Below are 25,274 nucleotides of genomic sequence, written 5' to 3'. Positions count from 1 at the left end.
TCCCATCTAGTTGGGAAGGTGAGGCAGGAGGATCACAAGTTCAGGACCTGCCTGGACAACTTAATGACTGCTTCAAAATGAAGAGAGACCTGGGGTATAGCTCAATTGAGGAGTGCTGTGAAATTCCCGGTTCAGTATCTAAAGGGGGAAAAAAAATCTCTCCTTAGATGTGGCCTCCTTTCTTCCCCAGATTTTGCATTCGCATGTGTCCCCCACCTCCTTGCCTTAGCTGCTAAAAATATGTCATTAGTCATTGACCCTGTCCTCACTCCTCTTGGTCTTGGAGCAGTATCACGTTTAGAAAGGAGTCTGGACTGGTGGCTAGCCATGTAGGCTGTGCAGCTAGACTATCTCCTTTATCCTGTGTCTGCTGGCTGTTGTTGCTCAGATGTGTTTCTTAGCTCTCATGGGCTTTTGTTTTTCCATTTGTTGCATGGAGATACTAGCCTCATCCCATAGGGCTGTAAAGATTGACTATGCTATACATAAATTATTTTATGCATGGGCTGGCAAATGCTCAGTATATGCTAACTATTGTTGCTTCTGTTTTCTAAGGATTTCTTTTTTTTTTTAACAGCTTAGTAACACATTTTATTTTTGTAGTCTCGGAGATCAAACTGGTTCATGCCAGGCCAATGCTCTGCCCTAGCCACATCTCCAGTCTTAATTATTTTGAAGAAGAGTCAGCATTTTCTGAATTTTACAGTGAAAGGATTTTCATGATAACCCGTCTTCTGTATCATCCTGATTTTCACAGAGCAGAGGTGACAATCTTGTAAAGCAGGTTTCCCTGCCGCTGGAAACATTTCTACAACAGTACGACATATTTACTATTCGCACATCTATATTCTCATAGGTGGAAGCAGAATCACCTGTGTTGTTTAATTCGTGAAATTTTAATCTGCTCTTCATTTTCTTTTCCAGGATAGTGTACACAGAGTCAGCTGCTGGCTTACGCTTGGTTAACTTAGACTTTGATTCCATGAAGTTTGGTAGTACTGTGGCTCGCAGGCTCTCCACCGCTTCTTCAGTCACCAAACCCCCGCATTTCATCCTCACTACTGACTGGGTTTGGTACTGGATGGATGAGTTTGGTTCTTGGCAGGAATATGGAAGACAAGTAAGTGTGATAATAAAAAGGATGGCAATTTTGTATAAGATGAAACATCCATTCTAAACAGAAACACAAAGATGCCAGGGAGTGTACTTGGTAGACCTGGATGACAGTGCATCTTTACAGTCCTGTCTTGAATGATTAGATATCTTAGCTCATGAGAATTGAATGTTAAATAACTGTCATGATGTCAGCTTTCTTCATTGATTTTTGTTAGTTAACAGAAAACTCTGGAGCTAGTGCCTAAACTGTAGTATAAAGTTGAAGGCTTTCACATTGCTTTTCTTGCCTGTTTCTGCAATTTCAGAAGATAGCAGTGTATGAGAATATGATTTATATCAGCAATTGACTTGGAACCCAAATCAGGTAACTCACTGTCAATTATATGAAGATGTCAACAAAGGCTGGGATCAAAAGATCTGGGGACTTTACAGAAATGAAGTTATGTGGAGAGAGTCATTTATGTAGAGATCCTTTTCCACAGTGAAAATTATCTTGGGGACCTGATGGTACTTGCACTTCCTGACCTGTTGGAGGTTGTGTTGAGGCTTGGGTTTCTTGTTCTTAACTATATGTAGAATGCCCTTCTCTGATTCCATTTTTATGTAAGCTCCACAAGGACAGGACATTTCTCTTTTACCATGGGTGCATCTTCCATGCTTAGAATGATATATTGCAGCTTCTTCAGAAATAGATGGCTACCAAAGGCAACAGTCATTTTTTATTTGATGATCCCTCTGGCTCTGGGGGGGAGACAGAGGCAGCCCTGTTGATGTAACACAAAGAGCTCTGATAGCACTCATGCAGAAGTAGTCTCTGAGCAGCTTCCCAGACTGCACCGTCAAGTTCAGGGGTCGAGACTTTTCTCCTCCAACCTCCAACACTTTGCTCGTGCGTGTTTTTGTTTACAGTCTGTAAGCTTGTTTAGGACAGTTTGGGAATCTCTGGATGTGAACTTCATGTGGGTGTGTCCACATGCTGCAAGGATATGGAGACATAGGTGGACTTGAGTTCTTGGGGGTCTCCTTTTATAGTGTTAGCTGTATAGCCTTGGGGTCATTCTCCCTTCATATAATTTTTCTTTTTTTTTAGGTTTGTTTGGTTTTTTTGTTTTTCTAATTTCCAGTTTCAGACTAGTTTTCTCTTGATTTTTAGAAAAGCTAAGTTTGTTTATGAGTTTAGAATGTACCCCAAAATTTGATGTCAGAATCAACCAGACCTGCCTTAGAACACATGGGAGTTTTTCATTCTTTCAAATCTTACTAGTCACTTTCCAAATGCTGCTAATCTTGGGCTTCCTCAGCTTAACCACTGGTTTCTCCAGATACAGCCAAAGTCCCTCGCTTTTGCTTTCTGTTTGGCTGCCTTCATTCTCTTCCCTGTGATAACCTGTGTTAAGGGGCTTTTCACCTTAAGGTTTGGGGATGGGACTTGAGTTATATGTCTGACTCTGTTTCCTCTCTGCTGATTCTTTCCTTCATTTCCTGTTTTATCTTCTTTTCCCTTCACTGTCTGGAAGTGATTTTTATACCACCTCCTCATTCTTCCAAGTTTAACCTAATAATTTAGTTTTGAAGGATGATAGATTTAAAAGGAGAAACTAAGCACTACTATAGGACCATAAAATACTTCTTTCCAAAACCATAAGCCTACTACCCCTTCTCTGACCACCTTCATAGAGCCAAGCCATTCTTCGGAGTTAGGCCTTGACTCATGCTTGTTTTCCTTCAGGAAACTTTGCTGGATTGTGCCTCAGAAAAGGTCACTCCCAGCAAGTGCCTGTAGCTTCTGTGTCACCCACGTAGACCCGTGGGATATTTGAGCATGACGTATTGAATTAACTACTTGCATTTTATTTTCTCTCCTTTTTTGCTGTACTGTTTCTCAAAGGCAGGGACAGATTTTGTTTTATTTATGTTTTGTCCCTAAATTATAGAACTTGTGACTTAGTGAAGAGTACATTTATTTTTATCTTACATATGTGGATGTTTTATCTGCATGTTTGCCTGTCCATCGTATGCATATGGTGCTTGCAGAGGCCAGAAGAGGCCTCGGACACCATTGGAATTGAAGTTACAGACACGTTAGCTGCCGAGTGGTTACTGAGAATTAAACCTGGGTCCTCAGCAATAACAACAAGTTCTCTTAACCACTGAGCCATCCCTACAGAGCCTCAGGTCCTACTTCTTAAAGCTCTACCTCACATCGGAGACTATGCTTTCAGAGCATAAATCCTTGAGAGACAAATCACATCTAAACCATAGCAAAGCCGCAGAATTCAAATTTAGTCCATCCAGTCCCAAATATTATCTAGTAGATAATTGCAGAGAAAATGAGAATTGAAATAAATAACTGGCAGAAAAAAGATCCTCCAAGAGACCAGAAAATCAGCACAGAAAGGGACTGAAGCCTGACTGGAGGACTAAGGGAATGAGAATAGCTGTAGAAGAGGTAGTGTTTCTCGAGCTCACCAGCTAAGTGGCCTAGGTGAATTAGCCGTTAATAGTTTGCCATCATTTGTATAGCTGTACCATCTAGTCTGAAGAATTTTAAAAATGGCTTGTTTGTTTATCTATGTATTTGTGTGTATGTATATATGTGGGTGTGCTCATGCTGCTGCATGGATGTGGAGGTCAAAGGTCAAATTGTAGCAGTTTGTTTTCTCCTATTTACATGTTCTAAGGATTGAACTCAGATTATTTGCCTTAGTGGCAAGTACCTTTTCCTGCTAAGTCATCTTGCTGTTCTTTTGCTTTTTTATTGCTTGCATCCTGGTTACCCTACTTAGCAAGACCTATATGTACCATCATCTATTTACAGTAGCTTCAAGAGAGTCATATAACTTCCCTTCCATACCCCCAATCCCGTCACCCTGCTCCCTGGCACCTCCTCTTTCCCTATAACAAGATCATCTGTCCAGAATGGGGGCTGGATTGACCAGCATTTTTGTTCATCACCACAACCTCTTGCCTCCCTGACATCTTTGGATTTCCCCTTATAGGGCACAGTGCACCCTGTGACCACCATCAGCAGCAGTGACGTGGAGAAGGCTTACCTGGCAGTCTGTGCCCCGGGGGCTGATTCCCAGGCAGCGACCTTGAAGTTCCAGGCTGGAAAGCACAGCTACGAGTTAGACTTCAAAGGTACCTGTTCTTGTTGAGCCTGGGGCCTCGCTGGTAGAAGCAAGGAGATACTTCCTGCCCTGCACTGTCAAGGGTTTCAGGAATGTTGAGGGACCGGGCCAGTGAATACAGTGTGGCTGTTCTGTATCTGAAGGTTAACCTCTGGCTCTCCAAGGCCCACGTGACTCTACTAGGCATAGCACCAAAGCTACTGCATTTTCTGTAGGTACTTTCAGCCTTGATGCTCTAGGACACACTAATTAAAAGTTCTGTCCTTTTAGTCAGTGTCTAGAAGCTGGAGCTGAGGTGATTTTTTTCCCCCATGTATCTTAACAGACAAAAGCAGAGCAGTCACCCATTGGCCAGTTCTTCAGCGTCTGATTTGTGAGAACGCTGCAAGTTTTAGTTGTGCAGTCTCCATGCAAACATTCCATCCAGCTCTGCCAGCTCACTTACACTCACCAGTCCAGCATGTTAAAGGGAATCAGAGGACCTGCCTTGCTGCAGTGTATCCTCACTGTTCTGTATACTCTGTTCTGTGTGGAAAGCAGCAAGGTGCCATGGCAAATTTTCCGAAAACCACTTGGTTGTCTGTTTTCGGCAGTTACTTTTTTTTTCCTGGAGGGAGTTCAGGCATCATTCATATCCTGAGATCATCTGCATTTATTTTCCAAAAATCTTTTATATCAAGGTAAACTGAGGGGGAAGGTAACACAAACTTCCTTAGCATTGTTTCCTAGGGGAATGAGTAGGCCATGGCCTGTCTATGCCTATTTTGTCATGTAGACTGAGAACACCTCTTCCCCAGTTTACAGTAGAAGGAGCAGAACAACATTAGCACATCCTGACCACTTGTTAGGATGGCATCAGCTTGTATTCCTATCTGAGAGCTAGACGCCTTTAAGTTGTTCAGATTCTCTGACCACCAGAAATGTGGACTTGCATAATTCAGCCCCCACACTTCCCCACTTTTTATTAATTTTAATAAAGCCCGTGCTTCTGCAACAGGACAGATGATTGCACCGGTCTTAGGCAGAGACTCCTTCATTTACCCAGACTTACCCGTCTTCAGAACAGGCATTCTAATTATGCGAGTTTCTGTCTTAGGTATCTGGGGAGAAGAAGCTTCAAACCTGTCTCTGACTGCTGACCTCTGTGAAACAAGAGATTAAGGGATAGAAATACCTTTGGGCTCTGTGTCTCAGAGCCATACTTCGTGTCAGGAGAGATCATAATGTTTTATGAATAATCATGCTCCTAAGGCTATAGTCGCTTAGTTAAAGGGGAGGAGGATCACCTGTGTTGAAAATGTTATCTTCAGCTGGTCTAGAGCACCTCTTAACAATTTTACACTGTATGAAAATCTAGAACTCTTAACATATGCATTAAATTACAGTGCATGTCAAACTTTTCTCAATGTCTTACAAGCAGTTACAAACATTACCAAGTCAATACTATAATTCTAGGATGGGAATTAACAAACATTCCACAATTTGACATACCACAATTTCCTTAAATCCATTCTAATCAAAAGACAAGAAAAGTTTTTTTGATGGGTGAGAGTCCAATGACATTATTGCTGTCAGTCAAGCTTAGGCTCTCCCTTTTGTACGTGAAGAGGGCCTTCAGTCACTCCTTATTTTGAGTCTTTCTTCCCCTAAGGGGAAAGTTTAGATCTTAGTTCTCAGGGCTAATATTTTAATCAAAATGAGTTCTGTGTCCCAAAGTTTAAAACAGTCGAATGTTCGGTCTGCATTTCTAGTTTGACTCCAAAGTAAACAGGATTCAGACTGCAGAAAATTGTAGTCATTGCAGTGTGGCTGTGTGGGTCCCAAGCATCAGGAAGCAGCTCAGTGTCCTGCAGTGCGGAGCAGCGTCAGCAGGTCCCGCAGGTCAGGCACCAGGACCTCTCACTCTGACTCCTCGGCGGGGGCATTAGCAGCTACGAAGTCATTGGAACTGTTCAGTTATTTTTGACTTGTGGTTTTATGGCACTTACGGTTTTGTTTAAGGAAGACTCCCTGATGCTCTTGCCCCTCAGCGAAGTTTCTTCTGTTCTCCAGAGGAATGACTTTTACTGGAGGAAACCAGCCAAGAGTGTCCCAAGTGCCAGTCACTGTAATTGACGGCAGTATACAGAAGAGTGCAGGGGATAGAAAAGGCAGGACTGTCGTGAAGACCCAGTTTCTGCAGCGTTCACTCCTCTGACTGCTGCTAACCACAGTTTGAGTTCTTTTAAACATACCTTTCTAGTTCTCAACTTGGACTTCAGCCCCTGGAGACAGAATAGACTTTCAGTACAAGGATGTAGCTAGAAAAAGCATGCTCACAGTGAACTGATTTAAGGTGATCACAGTTTACCTGTTGCTTGATTTTTTTATTATTTGGTAGATAATAGTATCTATAAAGGAAAAGGATTGAAGTCATTGACTTTACCTACCCAGTCTTTACTATGTATAATGAAATAGAGTCTCAAGCCAAACTCTGCCACTTACACTTACTGATTATGAGGAAGCAAACACTTTCAAAATGTATGTACACAGCAGCCCAAATGACCAGCTCTGGTAAGAATTCTTCTCATGAAAGAATAACTCAAAATGATAGCTAAGTTTCCAGAAGCAGAGTAATGACATCCTGTTCCCCGACTGTCAACAGCAGAATCCCCCACAGCAAGCTCATTTAGGGATGTGTCCAGTGTAAATTAAGGAAACAACAAAGTTATTAGGAAAAGGGGTTCTTTTTTTCCCAATGAAAGATTAGAGAAGCTGTCTAACATATGCTTAACCACTCCATATATGCCAAGTAGCCATTTTTACTGTTGAAAGGTCATTTAAGATTCATTATATATGGTTATTAAGCCAGTGTGTTCATGAGCAAAGCATCAGTGGACGGTTGAATGATGAGCAACAGAAAGGTTAAGGGAGCTAAGTGAATAGTGGACTCCAGAAGATAATGAGGATAGCTGCAGTGGAAGGGACACGTCCTCAAATTATTACATAGTTTATCTTCAAAAGCAGGTAAATTCAGACATCTATAAGCTTTAGTATTAAAATATTTCTAAAATTAAAATAAAAATTGGTTTATATATTTAGATATTAAAGTAGCACTTGATAGGATTTCCTTAATAGGAAATATAGCTTCTAAATATTTGTCATTTTCAATGCAAATGTGGATGGATATCCACGCTCTATTCTTGGGATGACCCTGAGATTGAGATTGAGGGCGGGTCAAATGTTTTGTTTATTAAAGAGAACATGGATTTGAAAAGATTGATAAACACTGCTGTAGAGTCTGCTTACTCAAATTTAAGAAAAGTCATAAGGGCAAAATTTTACCTATAAATTGCATTAACTCAAGATGTGGTAATTTGGTCTCAGGCTTGGCTGGAACTTTACATCTAAGCTGGAAAAAAATTGCTAAGCAAAATAATAATTTAAATATTATTGGAAGGAACAATTCAAAAGCATTCATGCATAATTGATATACCAATTACTAATCATTTCTCTATTCATTAAACTCAGTCTCCTAAGGATACCGGTTTTCTTTATTTATGACTATTTGAAGTGTGTAAAATCACATTATTTCTAAAACTGATCTTGGGTTTTACATGTTGGATTATCTGTCCAACCCATTTAATTTATGTTTACAGAACATTACTGCTGTGCATACATGTACGAATGTACGTACACACACACACACACACACACACACACACACACACACGTGTGTTTTTTTCATTAGGTTGTTTTTTGTTTGTTTTCCAGCCTTTCTGCAGAAAAACCTTGTGTATGGCACTGTCAGAAAGGTTTGCCGCAGACCCAAGTATGTGTCTCCCCAGGATGTCCAAATGAAGCAGTCCTGGTAAGTAGCTTCTGTGAGCTTACTTGGTGTAGCTTTCAGTTGAGGAGTGCTTTGCTGCCAGAAACAAGAGCTTCTCAGATTACATGAAAGGGTACTGACTGGCATGCATGGCTAGCATCTTACTGTCATTAAACCTGTGGGAAATCGGGCCGTGATGGCGCACACCTTTAATCCCTGCACCAGGAAAGCAGAGGCAAGCGATCTCTGTGAGTTCGAGTCCAGTCTGGTCTATAGAGCTAGTTCCAGGACAGCCACATCTATACAAAGAAACCCTGTCTCACAAAACAAAACAAAACCCAAACTAGTTGGGAAAGTCTGTGAGCCATAGTGAGATTAGCTTTGTGGGTTTCCTCAAAAAAAATCACAAAACTGTCTGTTGGGATGTGCAAACCTGGCTAGATTTGAAGCCAGCCTATTGTTTGTCTTTAAATGTGATAACAGAGTTATGGACCTGAATCTTTAAAAAATGTTTACGTTGTTGGGTGTGTACCATCACACCTTTAATTCTAGCACTCAGGAGGCAAAGGCAGGCAGATCTCTGTGAGTTCAGAGCCAGCTTGGTCTACAGAGTGAGTTCCAGGATATTCAGGGCTACACAGAGAGACTGTCTTGAAAAGAAAACCAAAACAAAGAAACTTCTGGTATAATAGCCATTAGCAAACCAGCTTCGCTTTCACAGTGGGTTTCTTTGTGTCACAGGATGGCTGCTAAGAGCATCTAATTGAACCCATAGGCAGCACACAATAGGGGAGAGAGACTTTCTGCAGCTAATGGGAAATTCTTGCTCTGCACTGATCAAATTTTCTTTAAAACAAAAGTAGTTTAGTCTTGGACAGTTGTGATGGGGTTAGAGCTAGCCAAGCCACATAGCTGTGTACTAGAAGATGGCCTAGATAGTGAAGATGTACCAAATTCCCCTTAGAGTCTGTTTGCCATGGCCATGCTGGGACTTTCAGACAACAACACTGCCTAAGCTTTGGTTTTGTTGGTTCTCTGAAGACTTCAGAGGGAAAGTTTATTATGTTTTAAAACAGAGAGGTCATTTAAAGATCTGGTGTAAGTGAGAGGAAATGTGCATTAGCAGTCCAAGAAGCAATGCCTTGGGAGTCAGATACAATGAGGTAAGTTCCTGAGAACATGCCCTCCTTTTTCTCTTATAATTAAAGTTTACTTTTGATGAAATGTAAAACATGTACGTGTTTAAAAGTCCAACTCTGTAACACAGTATACTCAGTAGTTTGTGTCTGTGTTATCACTACCCTGCTCCAATTGTGCTAACCATTTTTGTTTGCTTCTAATTGCCCTTTCTGTGTTTATCTTTGCAAAATAAAATAGTGTGTATATATACACAGGTGCCCATAAAGACCATAAAGACTTCCTATGTAATTGTTCAAATGTGTTCAAATCACTGAAGACTTTTTTCTTTTTTTTTTTTATTAAACTTGCCTAATTTTTTTTAAACATTTATTTTTAATTGATTTTACATTCCAAACAAGGTTCACCCTCCCATCCCTCCTCCCGCTGCCTCCCCCAGCCCACCCCCATCCACTACTCCCAACAGGTAAGGGCTCCCATGGGGTGTTGACATAGTTCGACACATTAATTTGGGGCAGGGTCAAGCCCCTCCCCTCTGCATTTAGTCTGAGTACGGCATCTCCTCATAGTCTCTAACAAGCCAGCCCTGGCTGCCCTGGAACTCGCTGTTTAACCAGGCTGGCCTCAAACTCACAAAGATCCGCCTGCCTCTGCCTCCTGAGTGCTGGGATTAAAGGTGTGCGCCACCACCGCCCGGCTTTTCTGGATTTCTTGTGTCATCATTCTAATTTAGTTTTTAGGGGACTGTAAGCAGACTTATGCTTAGTATGTGCAATGCAAGGTCCTGGTTTTGATTCCTAACACCACAAAAAAGTAGTTATTTTGATCAAATACAAAATAAGGTACAAATGATTCAAGTCCTACTCTTCAGTGGGCTGAATCCTGTATCCTGCCCATACAGAAAAGGTGCCTAGTTCCTTCCTCAACCCTTATGACAGTAGCTGGTAACCTAGTAACTATAGCAACAATGGCTGTTTGGGCACGAATGAGACATAGCTTAGTCTGTAGGAGCATTTGGATACATTGAGTTTAGTTCCATTTTCAGTTAACATAATCCAGGGCTGGTAAAATGGCCCAGTGGGTAAAGGCATTTGCTGCCAAACTTGACACACACCCAAGTTCAACCCTTGGACCCATGGGTGGTAGGAGAGAAACAAATTTTCTTGTGTCTTCCACATGCATACTGTGGCTCAAGTGCTTGTGCATGCACACATATGTGCATACATGCATACACACAAATTAAATGTAATAAAAAATAAAAAATGTTGACTTTTTAAAAAATATATTTTATTTTCCTCTCTACTAGTTTGGAAGTTGTTCATTGTGTTAGAGACAATGTAAGAAGCTCTGTGGGTTCTTCACTTAGGCACAAATGAATGGATGGATGTCTTGATGTTTTCCTACTGTAAGGACTTCATACTCTAATCTTGATATTTGTTTTGTTTTAACTTTAAGAGACACTTGTTCTTTACTGTGAGGGCTTCATTAAATTACTCACATTTTAATCTTTACTTTTCTTCAAATTCCTTAGATAAGATATCAAAGGGAAGAGAGCTGTGGTTGTTTGTAGTTAGTCTGAAAGATGCTTTCACTGGGTGTAGACTGTTAGGCTGTGGTTGCTTTACTGTCCCTTAGAGCACTGAAGCTACACTCCGCTGTCTTCTGCTTTTCCAAGTAGCTTTTGCAGTAGCATTGTAGGTCAAAGTAGTACTTTTTGAAGCTATCACACTCCCTCCCCACCCCCTTTGGCTAATTTTAAAGGTCTTGGAGTCTGTACCTCATTCTGCTGTGTCTAGGCATGTGTTTATATTTATTCTGCGGAGAGTCTGTGGGCTTCTTAAAGCTGTGGTTGGTATGTCTCATCAGTTCTGTTCTGTCTAGAGCTTCCTGAGGTTCTGATTGGATTCCCACATTTCCCACTGCCTTGCTCTCTGGACCAGTTTCTGAATGCTTTCATTCCATGTGTCTTTCAGTGCACTTCACTCTTGAGGTGGGTGAGGCTGTGAGCTAACCATCGAGTTTTTATTGTCAGGGATTCACTTTTTCTTTCTAGCAGTTCTGCTTGGTTCTTGTTAGGTTCTTGAAGATCTTATTATGGTTTTCTTACATGTGTGTTCCTGTTAGGTTCTTGAAGATCTTATTATGGTTTTCTTTCATGTGTGTTCCAAGTGTTTTCTTTAATCATAAGAAGAATAAATGCTGATTTCTAATCTGATAATTTTACCATCTTAATAGGTAAAATAGGTGAAACTAAGAATCTTGTGGCTGGTTCTCACCGATGGATCTTCCTTGGTTATTTTTAAACTGTGATATTTTCCCAGGAAAATTATTTGTGGGATTTTCTGGAGGCTTGGAATGAAGAGCTGTCCCTTGCCAGCAGAAATAGAAGATAGATCTGCTGTAGGAAGGACAGTGGAGGTTTCGATTTACCTATAATCAATTGGATTGTAGTTTTCAGAGTGATGTTCCTAAGCCCTTTGAGTCATGGTTTTTACGACTGCTTTTATTTGTTTATATTTTTAGAACATAATGTAATATGTCTGTTACATGATACCTTTTAATTTAACACTCTGTGTGTGTGTGTGTATTGTAAAAAAAAAAAAGAATGCACATTTAAGAAGGACAAACAACAGACCACAAGTACCTTTTCATCAGCTTAACTCAAATTTCTATTACCAAGTGGGTTTGGGGGCCAATTTTACAGTTTAAAAAAATATTTTTTTCTATGTCAAGTGTATATCATTAAGGCTTCAAAAAAGTCTTTGGTGTTTTTTAATTTCAAGACTTGGGTAAAGGCTGGGGCCCATGTATACTGCTTTCCTGAGTGCTCTGTCCCTTCTGTGTGGTTGGTGGGATGCAGGTGAAAAGTGCATCTCTCAGGACTGATGGCTTTTTGGTTTGGCTGGCAGGCGTGATGAACGTTCTTGTGTAGTAGATATTTTGCTATCTTTTAAAATATTTTATCTTTTAAAATAAGACTCAGGACTGGTGATGTTGGTGAGCAGAGATCACCCGTGAAGGATTTCCATATGTCTAAGGAGTAAATGGTTTTGTTTACCTTTTGTAGCAATACTAAGTTACAAGGCCCAAAGAACATCCCAGACTACTGGGACCCTGCAGCTCTGCCGGACCCAGGATTTAAGGTATGGGATTCACACATCCTGGAACTGGACAGAAGGGGCTCTATAAAGACAGATGAGTGTGAAATGACTACTTTATAAAACTATGGCTCATGGCACCAGAGGGTAGAGATGCATGTGGGCTTTCTGTTTTGTTTCTGTAGGTCTTGGGGATTTTAAGGCTGGGTGACTGTGGATTGACTATAGCTCTCCGTGAAAGGAGGTGGTTAGTGTAAGGGGAAAAGATGAACTGTGACCTTTGCTATGGAGAGCTTCCAAGCAGGGCTGGGACAATTAATCTATTTCACTAAGTAATAAAAAGAAACAAGGGGGATATTTGAGTGTGATGAGGGACATTTAGAGGGGAAGATACTAGACAGCAGTGGACAGGAGGACAATTCAGTAGCTCATTTGAGGCCTACTTTCTGGGAGTGGGGCTGAGCAGAACACTGTGCTAACGAATGTCCTTATTGCTCCATCAGTATGAGGCACCTTGGCTGATTCCCAGTGCTGGGAACATGCCAAACATTGAAGACAGACTTTTCCAATATGGAGCCTGTCCTGGGAGGATGTCTCCTACAGAGCACAAAGCACACAGAGTAGCAGGAGGCAGCATGTGAAGGGCCCGAGGAGCTCACACACCTTCGTAATTCTAATTCTCACAGGCCATGTGCTCTACTTTTTTGGTTTTGGTCTATGTAGGATATAAAAAAATGACATCCTGGAGACACTTAAGATGGCTGTATTAGGCACCACCTGCTGACCTATGAGCCATTTTCAAAGTGAACCAGAGGGAAATTACTATACTTTGAAAATATTCCTTCTCTGGAGAGACTGCATCTTAGGGAAGAGAGCCAAATCATCACTCTTTGGCTTTATCTTGAAGTTATAGAGGTTCCCAGGGGTCTCAGGAATTGTTCATGTATTTGCATCATATGACAATAATATATGGAAATTATTTTCCTTTTGTAGAAGATTATTCTCAGTTCTTCCTCAGAAGAGTACCAGAAGGTGTGGAACCTCTTCAACCGTACACTGCCTTATTACTCTGTTCAAAAGATCGAGCGGATCCAGAACCTGGGCCTGTGGGAAGTCTACCAGTGGTGTGTGCGACTGATAGCTATCTTCCACATCCTGCTAGCTGCTTACCAACATCCCTGCCTCTCCAGGACAGTCCGAGGCAGCATGCTCGCCCAGGGCTGTTGTGTGCTCTCCTTTCTCACCCTAAGGCGGTGTGATGTAGCAGCCCTGTGTAAAGGTGCAGAGACTGCAGCTTCGCTAGCGCAGGTCCTGCTCTCACTGTGACTAGCAGAGCCAGACTCCACTCTTACTCTGACTTCCTGAAGATCAGTGGGACAGAGCGAATTTAAAGCTGAGCCAGATTGTGGAGTGGCCGCATTTGTTTGTTTGTTTATTCTTCCTATGAGGACCAGCATGCTCCTGGCCACCCAGCTTTTCTCCACACAGGGTAGAAATTCATCGTGGCCCTCCATGGCGGTCTAGGGCTTGCTGACTTGGCTTCCATGGGTTTGGGACAACATCATAGCACTCTGCAGTGCTGGAATGAGTCCTATTAGAGGGGAGGATGGGCTGAGGGTGAATGCCTGGCACTCCCAGACCAGCAGCCTCACAACTTTTCTCTACTTGCCAGCTTCCCAGGTTCAGCTCCACTCAGGAGCTGGATGGAAGAAGGACCCATGCCTTCCTCTAAGCTGTTTAGCTCCTAGAACCTTTTGCTATGGAGGGGAAGCTTTCTTTTTGCTCTTTGACCAGACCCCAACCCATCTTCTGCTCATTCTGTGCTCTGTGGCTTAAGCCTCCAGGGATTGGCCAGGGAAGCCACAGCCACCTTCCGGTCACATGATTTTTATTTATTTTTTTTAAGAAAATGGGTTCAGGAGGCTGTTCTTTGGTCAACACCTTCGTCCTCAACATACGTGTTTCTACCATTCTAGGCAAAAAGGGCAAATGCAGAAGCAAAACGGGGGGAAGGAAGTAGATGAGAGGCAGCTGTTCCACGGCACCAACACCAGCTTCGTGGATGCCATCTGCCAGCAAAACTTTGACTGGCGGGTCTGTGGTCTGCATGGCACATCCTATGGCAAAGGTAAGGCAGGGTGACCTCCACCAGGAGCTGGGAACTACTTGAAGACAGCCTCAAGAGGCTGCAGGAGCTGCTGGCCAGTCCACGCTGCTAGTGACAAATGCACTGCCTTCTGGCCTCTGTGGGGACAGCTCAACCCTGAACTGCAGTACTCAGGCTATTAATAGCTCCATTATTATACATGATTGAGAGCTCAATCAGCTTACGGCAGGTGGTCCTGCTCACTGGGACTTGTTTCTGGTAGAATGGAGGCTCTAAGAGATGGTGAGAGTTAGAAGAGGAGAGCAGCACCTTTCCCACCTTGCTGAGCACCCTAGACTGGGCCTTGATGACATCCTTAGAATAGAAGCCAAAGAGCGTGTCATTCCATCTCGCACATAGGACTTCTCTAGGCATTTTTGTCTCGGTTATTTTTGGTTTGGTTTTGTTTTTTTGAGACAGGGTTTCTCTGTGGCTTTAGAGCCTGTCCTGGAACTAGCTCTTGTAGACCAGACAGACCTCAAACTCACAGAGATCCACCTGCCTCTGCCTCCCAAGTGTTAGGATTAAAGGCTTGCACAACCATGGCCCAGCTTCTCTTGGTTATTTTAAAATATTATTTGGTAGTAATTTCAAACTCACAGTAAAGTTGCAAGCTGTGGCGTTACTCAGTGGGTAACATTTTCCATGTTACCCACTGAGGCTGAGTAGGACAGCCCTGTTTTATAGATGAGAAACCGAAGTCTAGAACAAAGTATTCACAGACTCCAGGTTTTCGCTGGATTCAGAGCTGAGGATGGTTTGAGTTAGGTGACGTCCTCATGTGCCCTGCCACACAAGAGGTGTCGATGGCCTCACGATTGATGAAGGTAGAGAACTGGAGTAGAAGAGGGGTGTGGTGTTGAAAAAAAAGAGGCTGCTGGCACCCCATTGCCAGGATGTGCTCTTCTAGTGCAGCCTGTGTGTGTCATTTCAGGGAGCTACTTCGCGAGAGATGCTGCCTATTCCCACCACTACAGCAAATCCGACTCAAGTTCCCACACCATGTTCCTGGCCCGGGTGCTGGTGGGAGACTTCGTCAGGGGCAATGCTGCTTTCGTCCGCCCTCCCGCCAAGGAAGGCCAGAGCAATGCCTTCTATGACAGCTGTGTAAACAGCATGTCCGACCCAACCATCTTCGTAGTTTTTGAGAAGCATCAAGTCTACCCTGAGTACCTCATTCAATACTCCACTTCCTCCAAGCCCCAGGCTTCCCCCTCTGTCTTTGTTACCCTGGGCTCCTTGTTCTCCAGCCGGCAATGAGTGTGGCCAGGATGCAATAGGCCTTTCTGGTGGAGCTGTTGGGAAAGTCTTTTATTAACAAAACTTTTAATGAACTCTCATTTAATGTGGCTTCTCAGTGAAGTTACATTCTTTTTTTTTTTCTCCCCTAGTGCTGGGGATGGACCTTGTGCTTGCTAGGCAAGCACTCTACCACTGAGCTATACCCCCAGCCCTTTTAAAATGTTTTTATTATGAGGCAGAGTTTTGCAGAATTACATTCTGCCTCAGTCTCCTGAGCAGCTGGGATTACAGGCCTATGCTCTCAGGCCTGACTTGAAGCTACAGTCTTAATCCTTGGCTGATAACAGTTTTAGTTCTCAGGTCCTTTCAGGTTGGCTTATGATCTATCTCATCAGTAGTGATCATGAGCCCACGTTTGTCTTTTAGTAATGTTAGGCACTGTATTTTTAACTCTTTGCTGACTTTGATGTTTATTAACGCTAAGCACAGAATTTCTACATACTATTTTATGGATTTTAATTGTTAAGAATTTACGTCGGTATGACAATTCTGTTTTTGAGGGTCTTTTTTTGTCAGTCAGCCCTTGGGGAAGAAGACTTCAGGGAAGGCCTCAGGCATCACTGTCACTTCTGCCCTCTGGCACTAACCAGGCATTTTTGGTGTAAGTGAAGCACAGTTTCCCCTGACAGGAGACGTAGATGAGTGCGCTTCCCCCCCACATAAGTGCCTGTACCCGAATCCCATAAGTACCAGACACCTTCCAGGTGTGGGTTTTCTATCCCAATGAGATCGAATGACCTGTGCTGCAAATGTCACATAAGTAAGAGTATGGAAATAAAAGACTATCTGAAGCAGATGAAGGCTGGCGTTCATTCTTCGGTGTCTGTTTAGGAGAACTGGATAGGCAGCAGGCCCTTTCCTGGGTCCTGTGGGCTAATAAAGCATATTATATATATGCACAAAATCTCCAGTTATATCCCAACTAGGTCCCCAAAGACTCTTCTGATCAGTGGCATCTACATGTTTTTGCCCTGCATTCTGTACCCTTTTTGCACCAGGCATCATTCTAACACCTTTGATCAGATGCCCACCCTCCCATACTGCTTGGACTATTCCTTCTGCGGGGTCTGTATGTTCAGTTGTGCCTCCTGCAGTGGCTGATGAGTGCTCAGAGACTGGGAGAGCAGTCAGGGAAGTAGCTCTGTAGGTCTGCAGGTCTCCAGGAATGTTTGGTTTTGTCTGAACCCCACCGCCAAGCATGAAGAGAGCCAGAAGGATCTCTTTAAAGAAAAAGATCCTTTAGCCTGGATTATTCCATCTGTGGACGCTTCCAGTTAATTTCTTCTGCCCTTGCTTAGTCAAAGCATGAGGCTGAGTGTCCGCACACATTCTCTGAAACCTATTCATCACGAGAAGCTAAAAAAGCCCGTACCAAGTGTCATCAGGACCTGTTCACCCTCCGCTGTCCTGAGGCCAGGACTTCCTTTGACACCATACTCAGTTTAACCAAAATGACCTTTCCCTTATTTAACCTCAGTCCCAAGAAAACCATGCTTGGAACCCCACTGTCAAAATGAAACATGACAGACATTAAACATCCAGGAACTATGACATAAATAACATGCTCACATGCCATGTACCCTTTTAATCACCCTAAGATAAGATATCGTCTACATATATTAAACATTTCTGTCTCCACATGAGGCCTTTGTTTGAATCCTGGATGCCCTTCAAACATGGTTCGCAGATGTCATCATCACCAGGTGCTCTGTTTCCCATCTGCCTTTTGTCTCAGCAGCGTGACTCAAGCTTAATGTAGACTCCATTTTTGGGACTTAGGGCAGATTTGGATTCTAGCTGAAGTGGAACCTAAAATAGAGTAAATTAAAATATTTGTCAGAACCTAGCCCGAAGCATGGCTCATGAAAATTTTTCTGTGGGTTGAGAGATAAGACCTTAAGAGCCAAGCCAGAGGAAGGGTTCCTGGCTTCTGTAGGAAAAGCTGAGTACCCCAAACCCTTCAGGGGCAGTTATGACAGCTTTATGTGATGCTAATAAGAAAACATCACGGAGTTATGGGCAGATACCTAGCTGAGCACAAGCATTCAACTCCCCTCACATGTGGGACGAGATGGAGCTGGAGATTTTATCACACTCTTTGATCAAGAGATGGGGCATCCCTGGGAGGAGAGGGGTCAGCCTGGCTCACAGGCAGAGACTGACCTACTCTGGGTCAGAGAAACAGGGTGGGCGCCACCCTGGAGTACCAGACCCTCACCTGAGTCTCAGAGCTGGCTTCAAAGCGGAACTTGCGCAGGACCTGGAGTAGTGTCAGTTTGACCACCAGCAGCCCTAGCCGCACTCCGAGGCAGCTCCTGGGGCCAGCTCCAAAGGGCAGGTATGTGAAGGGCCTCTGCTGAAGCCGGGCCTCTGCTGTGAACCTACAGGTCATGGGAAGGTTACAGTTGGCCTGAAACACCTGTTCCATCTAAAGCAGTGGTTCTCAACTTTCCTCATACAGTTTCTCCCCAACCATAAAATTATTTTCGTTACTACTCCATAACTAATTTTGCTACTGTTATAAATCATAATGTAAATGTGTGATATGTAGGTTGAGTCTCGTTTTTGGCTGAGTGACCCCCCCCCTTCTGGAGTCCCTCCCTCCATCAGGGACAAGAAGCTCCTGTGTCCAGGGCTGTCTTCAAGGTTCTGGATAGCTGGTGGCCTCTGACTGCCATACTTCGGTCCCTCTGCTCAGCACCATCCTGCCCCGTCCCAGAAACAGCTTCATTCAGTTAGCTGAGTGCACCCTCTCACCTCGTCTAGGAAGTCATTATTACCCATGTATGTGTGAAGCCCAGAGATAAGCCAAACTCCTAAGGCTTGACCAGCACCCCTGTCAGGCCTCCCTCCCCTCACATCGGACCACACAGCCTCAGCAAAGTTCCCATTCACTTTAGCGACATCCTTGAAGCCCTCCCAGGGGCCCAAACCTGCTATCTCATTGAAGACTGGCAGCTACCTCTCCATTGACCTAGCTTTGCTGGTCAAAATGTGGGAAGCTTAAGTCCTTGGGAGCTTCCAGATTTGGGCCGAAGGCAGAATGGCTGGACTTATTATCAGATCTCATCCCTGGCTCTGTGGAGCTAGGTGACAGTCACCCATCTGTGATGGCCAGCTTGCTTCTTACCACTTCTGGGCTTTCTTATGCTGTGAGCCCCCACGACTGCTGCTTCTGGTTATGAATCTTTATCATGTTCACAGGACTTGCTGGGTGTCAGTTATCTGAGTCTCACAACCCATGAGCAGGTTGTAGAGGTGGCCTGGGTTCAGATGGAGTCAGTAAATGGAGCGCAGAGGCTCCTTGCCAGCCTCCCCTGTTGAGCCACAGAAGGGAAGTGACTGCTTTTGTCAGGGTAGGGTGTGAGGGATGCCCAGGTGTCTTATACCACCTAGCCTAGAAATGAAGTCGGAGGTAGACCAGATCCATGTCCACAGAAAGAAGCGGATCCAGGTGATTGGATCTCATGAATTGAGGCTTGAAGGGCAGTTATGGGCTTTGTTGCTTTTTTGTGCACACACAAAATGTAACCCCACAAGGTGGAGAGATGGTTCAGTGGTTAAGATCATGTTCCGCTCTTGCGGAGGACCAAAGTTTGGTTCCCAGTATGTATGTTGGGCAGCTCACTCTTGCCTAGAGCTTCCTCTGAGACCTCCGTGGGTACCTACACTCACTCACATGCACATCCTTGCATGCATGTCCACGTGCACACAGACAAACATACACTACACATAATTAGAAATGAAATCTAAAAAAATAGACAAAAACCAACCCTGCCTCCTGTGTCCTGGCTTGGACAAATAAAAGATACTGATTCTTGTGTGCGTTACTGCTGTGATGCTAGATCTATGAATTCAGCTTTTCCTTTGGAAATGGTGCCTCCCAGTCTGTCTGAATGGCTGTGATCTTCATTTGGGGTCGACTTTGCCCATGACTCCCTAGCTGCTGTCTCTAAGGCAAATTCTATCCCATACACTCACATCCCTCAAGGACCTGTTTCTAGACAGAATTCGCTTACCTTTCAGGGTCAAAGGTCTCAGGGTGTGGCCAGTGCTCTGGGTCACGGTGTAGGGCACCCACGGCTATCTCCAGCACGGCACCTGCGGGGATGTGCTGTCCCAGCACTTCACAGTCCTGTGCTGCCTCCCGTGTGAATCTGTGGGAGATAGAGGCAGGAACGCTTGCCATTGTGCCAGTGGATAGGGCTGTAGCTGTTAATGGGACCCAAGATGGAGCGTGGAGTGAGGCTAGAGACGGGGACTGAGGGTGCGCCAGAGAGAAACCAAGGTTTTGTCCCATACACTCCTTCCGATCTCAAGGCCCTTGTGATGCTGTAGATAATACCTCATCCATGGGCTGAGCCCTGGGGAGCCCTCCACGTATGTGGGGATTGCAGAGGTGGCTTCCAGGGGCTACATTCTGGCTAAGCTAAGGGTTGTTCCTCAGCTGTGGCCTCTCATGTCTTCTTGCTCTAATACCCCCACTTCCCCTTTCACTTCGTCTCCTCTCATTTGGTAGGATAGCCCTGTTGTCGGGCTTCTGCCCTCTGCTCCTCATTCCGTGAACTGTTCTCATGTTAAGATCCTGAAAGCATTGGGCGGCCCATCCTGCGGACTGTGAACGTACACCTTAGCCTTTATAATGCCATTGACTAATTAATGGATAATATTGGTTGTTAACGACTACAACCAAATTAACTAAAACTCAAGCAACTGGGCACACTTGTGAGATTTTCCTTGGTTGGATTATTTGAGATGGAGACCCACCCTTGATGAGAGCCACAAGTATTATACAGTAAAAGTACAGCTGACAGATCCCTAGACAGACTCATGGGAATGTACTCCGATGAGAACGATTTGCAAAGCTTAGGGAACACTTGTCTTTTGGGTAGCCACTCTCAGTTCTGTAGAAGTCTTGTGAAATCATGACGTTTCTTCCTACCATAATGGGATTCATCCCAAAGTATCCCAGCAGTGTATAAACCTGACCTTTCCTGTACTGGCAACTGTATACCTTCTCCCACACGGTGGGGCCCTGGTGTGAAAGCATTCACTCAGCCAAACATTTGCTCACATAGTCAAATCTGCATAAAGCTAGTCCCCTACAGTTAGCCTTATGGACGAGAAAGGAGCCCTGAACAGGAGGCACTGAGCAGGAGAGACAGCATGTCTGCCCTTCCTGATAAACAGGTCTGGGTGGCCCTGAATTCTCCAACAGCCAACCTGGGAGAGGATAACCTACTGGCCTTTGCTCTACCCTAACAAGCTCTTAATATTCTGTACTTGCCTTCACCTTTCACTTGACACAAGGTCTTAGTCTAGGAAATTAACTGTTTGTACCTTTACCCCTAAAATATACAGGAAAAAAGCTTGGGTCACTGAACCAGCCCCAGAGAAATAAATCCCTTCTCTCCTGGGTGGCAGTGAATACAGCGCCCTGATGCTTAGCCCAGGGGGCCGAGCTCCATCCTAATCCTCCCGGTATCTGCTGGGTAGCCTCACAGCCCCACCCCTTCTGAGACATACCTTGTCAGTCCTTTAGCCATCCTGTTAGCCCTAAGAAATGCGTGCTTGGAATCATTGTTATTTACCAGGGAATTGTTAGGTATGTCTGTGGGGGTATATAAACTGGGAACCCTGGGGGATGAAAAGAACAGCAAGGAACATGGAGGAAGAACATCGAAAGGGAAACAAACATCAGGAGAGCAGGAGAGAGAGCATAGAAGGAATAAATGGGACATGATAAAAAGATCCATGGAGCTCATTTATTTTGTTTACCCTCAGGCCTTATTAGTCAGGCTTTCACCCACTATAGCGATCCTTCTGAACCCTGAGAGGTTTAAGGGGATTAATTCCCCAATATAAACCTTGATACCCCACAAATTATGAGCCATACCTCCTGGTGGCAGCCCACATAAAGGGACATGAAAGGGGGAAGCTTTTGCTTTTTGCCTGCTTGTCCTCATTCTCATTGGCAAGGTCATCATCTGTGCTGTTGATGAACCATTTCTTCACTGGTGTTAGAACCTGCTTCTTCAGGATTCCAGTGCAGATTGAAAACCTTAAGCTCTTTAGGACTTCCCTGGGACTCCAGCACCAGATTGAGACTGCTGAAATATCCAGTCTCATGGACTGCACAACCCCCAGATCCTCTCAGCCTTTCTGTCAGGAGACAGCCATTGCTGGACCGCTCAGACCGCAGCCGTAAGATAAGCTAATAAATTCCATAGGTGTATATTTTCAATTCTGTTAGCTGTTCTGTTAGAGAACCTGACAAATGCAACTGTAGCTCATGAAATAAAGCTGTGACAAGGAGGAGAGAGTGAATCAGAAACCAGGAAGCTGGGAGCAGGGGGCAGGCAGAGCTAGCTTGGGATGGGTACCTGGTTCTAAGACCATGAGTAGGTGAGTGGAAGCCATTCCTATGGCGGGAGGTCTTTCCCTACTCTGGCTGTATGGTGTGTGGTGTTAGGACTGAGAGCAGAGCCCATTCTGAGTCACCTTTACTGGCCTTTCACAACGAGCCTGTCTATGATGATTGCCGTTGGTTCCTGGAGTTCTGTGTCTTGTCTTACCCCAACTTCTCACAGCAACCATTACTTAATGAACTGTTTCTTACAACTTGCAAGATGGGGTGGCCAGGTTGCCCTGAGGCAAAAAAATACCTAAAAGTTTTACAGTTAGCCTTTCTCCAGTTCTTCCCCAGAGGGACCTGAGGCCTTTTAAAAGTAGCTGTAGACTGGGGGAAAGGAACAATCAGACTTTGTGGAGTATGTTGGATACTGGTTCTGAATTGATGCTAATTCCAGGAGATCCCAAGAAACAGTGTGGCCCTCCAGTTAAAGTAGAGGCTTATGGAGGTCAGGTGACTAGTGGAGTTTTAGCTGATATCTGACTCACAGTAGGTCCCCAAACTCATCCTGTAGTTATTTCCATATTTCCAGAATTAGTAATTGGGATAGATAGACTTAGAAGTTGACAGAATTCTCATATTGAACACAGGATTTAACTCTTCCGCTTCCTGGTGCCCGCTTTCTAAATCTGTACATGTTGAATTTTTATCTGCACAGCTTGCTCCTTTTCATTATAAATCTTCATTAGAGTTTCCACTAATAACCACATGACGGAATCTATACCAGGCTTTGAGTTTTCCTCTGCCAACGGAATTAATCTAAAACTCTTCACTTTAGCCTCAGGCAGACTCTTCGGACAAGGGCAAAGAGCAGCCACACTCTTCACCAAAATATCACAAGAATGATCTCTAGGCAACATGCTAAAATTTTCCTCTGAAACCTCTTGAGGTAGCCTCCACAGTTCATCAAATCACACTCAGCTCCACTGTCTTCCATGCTCCTACTAGTATGGCCCATTAAAGTGCTTAACCATTCCACTGCTTTCCTAACCTAAAGTACCTAACTAAGTCCAAATCCCACCAAACAAAGACATAGTCAGGCCTATTACAGCAATACCCCAGTCCCTGGTACCAACTGCTGTCTTAGTTAAGGTCTCTGTTGCTGTGAAAAGACACCGTGACCACAGCAACTGTTAAAAATGAAAACATTTAAGTGGGGTGGCTTGCTTACAGTTTCAAAGGTTCAGTCCATTATCATCATGGCAGGGAACATGGCAGCGTGCAGGCAGACATGGTGCTGGCTACATCTTGATTGGAAGGCAACAGGAAGTAAACTGTCTGTCACACTGAGCAAAGCTTGAGCAAAAGAGACCTCTAAGCCCACCCCCACAGTGATACACTTCCTTCAACAAGGGCACACCTACTTCAGCAAGGCCACACCTCCAAATAGTACCACTGCCTTTGGGATTATGGGGACCAATTACATTCACACTGCCACAGTGAGGTTGGGTTTGTTTGTTATTTCGTTATGGAGGGACATGTAAACTACCATGGAACCATTTTCTGTAAATATCCGAGATAAGCTCTCACTATGCTATTCTAGCTGTCCTGGAACTCACAGAGAACTGTCTTCTGAGAGCTGGGATTAAAGGTGTACACCACTATACCCAGCCTGACCAGTTTATCTAATTTCCTCCTGGACAGATACCATTGTTCAGCTCAGAAAGTTCCCTCTTTCCCAGGAATCTCAGCAACTACAGAAAGACCTGACCCGATTATCACTCACTGCTGGGACTTGGAGATGGTCCTTGAAGTCGCCTTGTTCTGTTTTACTACCAAGTGTTTAGTCTTGAGTTTCGTTTTGAATTTGCACTTTGCAGTGCATACCAGCTGCCTGCCAAGTCCCCTGGGAGGAAAGCTGGGTATAAATCACGAAGAAGGAAAAAGGATTGGACATCAGGTTACTTGTGGCTTCTAAGAATGCCACAGCAGGGCCATAGACTTGTGTCTTTTTTGCCAGCATCAAGAGCAGCAAGGAAACTTTTGAGTTAATGAGCTGATCTCTATCAAGAGACCCTCAGCTCACACTACAGCAACTTTGAATATTCGCTTCTGGGCCAGCACATTTTAGATTGTAGCTATACACATACCCTGCCATGTTTGTGGTTTGGAATTCTCTTTGAGCTACCCTCAGATCACATTTTCTCTTGAAAATGACAAAATGTATCTCCATATGGTCTGTGTGGTACTGGAAGAAGTGCTGAGTGAAGTCACGATCAAATACTTCCTGCGACTTCCGAGATGTCTGCTATTTCACTGCCCTCAAGGGACCCTGGTTAAGATGCCTTTCCCCAGGGGGCACTTGGTCTGGGGGAGTTTGAAAGAAGCAGACCTGAAGGTTGGTGTGATGTTTGTTGTGAGTACTGAGATGTGTCAAGAATGCAGTGTGAACTGTAGTCACAGCCTGAAGTGCTGGGACGAGCAGCCCTTGCTGCTGGACACACACACACACACACACACACACACACACACACACACACACACGGCAAATCTTTGAAAAAAGAAATCCTTGCTATGAAGTCTAATGTGAGAGCTCCAGCAGGGGCTGTTGGACACTAACATTCCAGAACATTCTAGCCCTAGATGGTCATCCACCGAATGTTGCCTCCCAGGGCAAGGACTTTAGCCTGCTTTGGGTATAGGCTAATTTTCTAGTGCTCAGCACTGACTATAGAGGTGGTGAATAAAGGATGGATGGATGGATGGATGGATGGATGGATGGATGGATGGATCAGTGGGCAGGGGTGATGAGATTCCATCGAAGTCCAAGAGGCCAAAGGGACAGGGCTGAGGAGGAAGGCCATGGTAGGAAAGGCTAGTGAAGTTCGGTAAAGGTTAGCCTGCGGGAGAATGGGCCTGGTGCTCCAGGGGATACAAAGAAACCCAGGAACGCGTGCGATGAGAGGCGGCAACAGACAGAAGATCAGTGAAAAGGCCCTAACAGTGATGTCAAGGTTCCGTGGACATACCTGAAAGCCGGTGGGTACATCCTCAGGGTCTCTGCAATCACCATGTCCAGATAGGGCAGGCCTTCCTGCAGGCTGCAGTACTCAGGGGCTGGCTGAGGCAGGGAGCAAACGGAGGTTGTGTTAGGATTCTCACGGCTCTTGGTCGTTTTCATGAG

At 44.3% G+C, this 25,274-nt stretch overlaps 2 protein-coding genes and 1 long non-coding RNA gene across 4 annotated transcripts in view; 2 read left to right on the top strand and 1 right to left on the bottom strand.

The window, feature by feature from the left end:
- Parp12 (poly(ADP-ribose) polymerase family member 12) overlaps nt 1-16,532 on the top strand; it is a 38,382-nt gene extending 21,850 nt beyond the window's left edge. Inside the window, exons 6-12 of the mRNA XM_075953764.1 lie at nt 925-1,120; nt 4,116-4,257; nt 8,001-8,097; nt 12,260-12,335; nt 13,284-13,414; nt 14,267-14,418; nt 15,371-16,532. Coding sequence (XP_075809879.1) covers nt 925-1,120; nt 4,116-4,257; nt 8,001-8,097; nt 12,260-12,335; nt 13,284-13,414; nt 14,267-14,418; nt 15,371-15,696 — 1,120 coding nt within the window. The 3' untranslated portion in view covers nt 15,697-16,532. The remainder of the gene's footprint in view (nt 1-924; nt 1,121-4,115; nt 4,258-8,000; nt 8,098-12,259; nt 12,336-13,283; nt 13,415-14,266; nt 14,419-15,370) is intronic.
- On the top strand, nt 8,110-11,393 carry LOC142838381 (uncharacterized). Its single transcript, XR_012908551.1, has 2 exons — nt 8,110-11,268; nt 11,317-11,393. It is a non-coding gene; the product is annotated as an uncharacterized LOC142838381 (long non-coding RNA).
- A 748-nt stretch (nt 16,533-17,280) lies between the features above and the next one.
- Nucleotides 17,281-25,274, bottom strand: part of Tbxas1 (thromboxane A synthase 1) — a 164,925-nt gene continuing 156,931 nt past the window's right edge. The window contains exons 9-12 of one of the 2 annotated variants that reach the window (XM_075953768.1): nt 25,120-25,211; nt 19,758-19,895; nt 17,957-18,119; nt 17,281-17,547 (exon numbers count right to left, since the gene is read on the bottom strand). In XM_075953768.1, the coding sequence (XP_075809883.1) occupies nt 17,470-17,547; nt 17,957-18,119; nt 19,758-19,895; nt 25,120-25,211 (471 nt within the window). In that variant the 3' untranslated portion in view covers nt 17,281-17,469. The remainder of the gene's footprint in view (nt 17,548-17,956; nt 18,120-19,757; nt 19,896-25,119; nt 25,212-25,274) is intronic. The other variant, XM_075953765.1, reaches the window with a different exon arrangement.

The sequence above is a fragment of the Microtus pennsylvanicus genome, chromosome 19, assembly GCF_037038515.1.
Source record: "Microtus pennsylvanicus isolate mMicPen1 chromosome 19, mMicPen1.hap1, whole genome shotgun sequence".
Classification (NCBI taxonomy): domain Eukaryota; kingdom Metazoa; phylum Chordata; class Mammalia; order Rodentia; family Cricetidae; genus Microtus; species Microtus pennsylvanicus.
The sequence above is the reverse complement of the archived record's forward strand: the minus strand, read 5'-3'. Positions and strand labels throughout refer to the sequence as shown.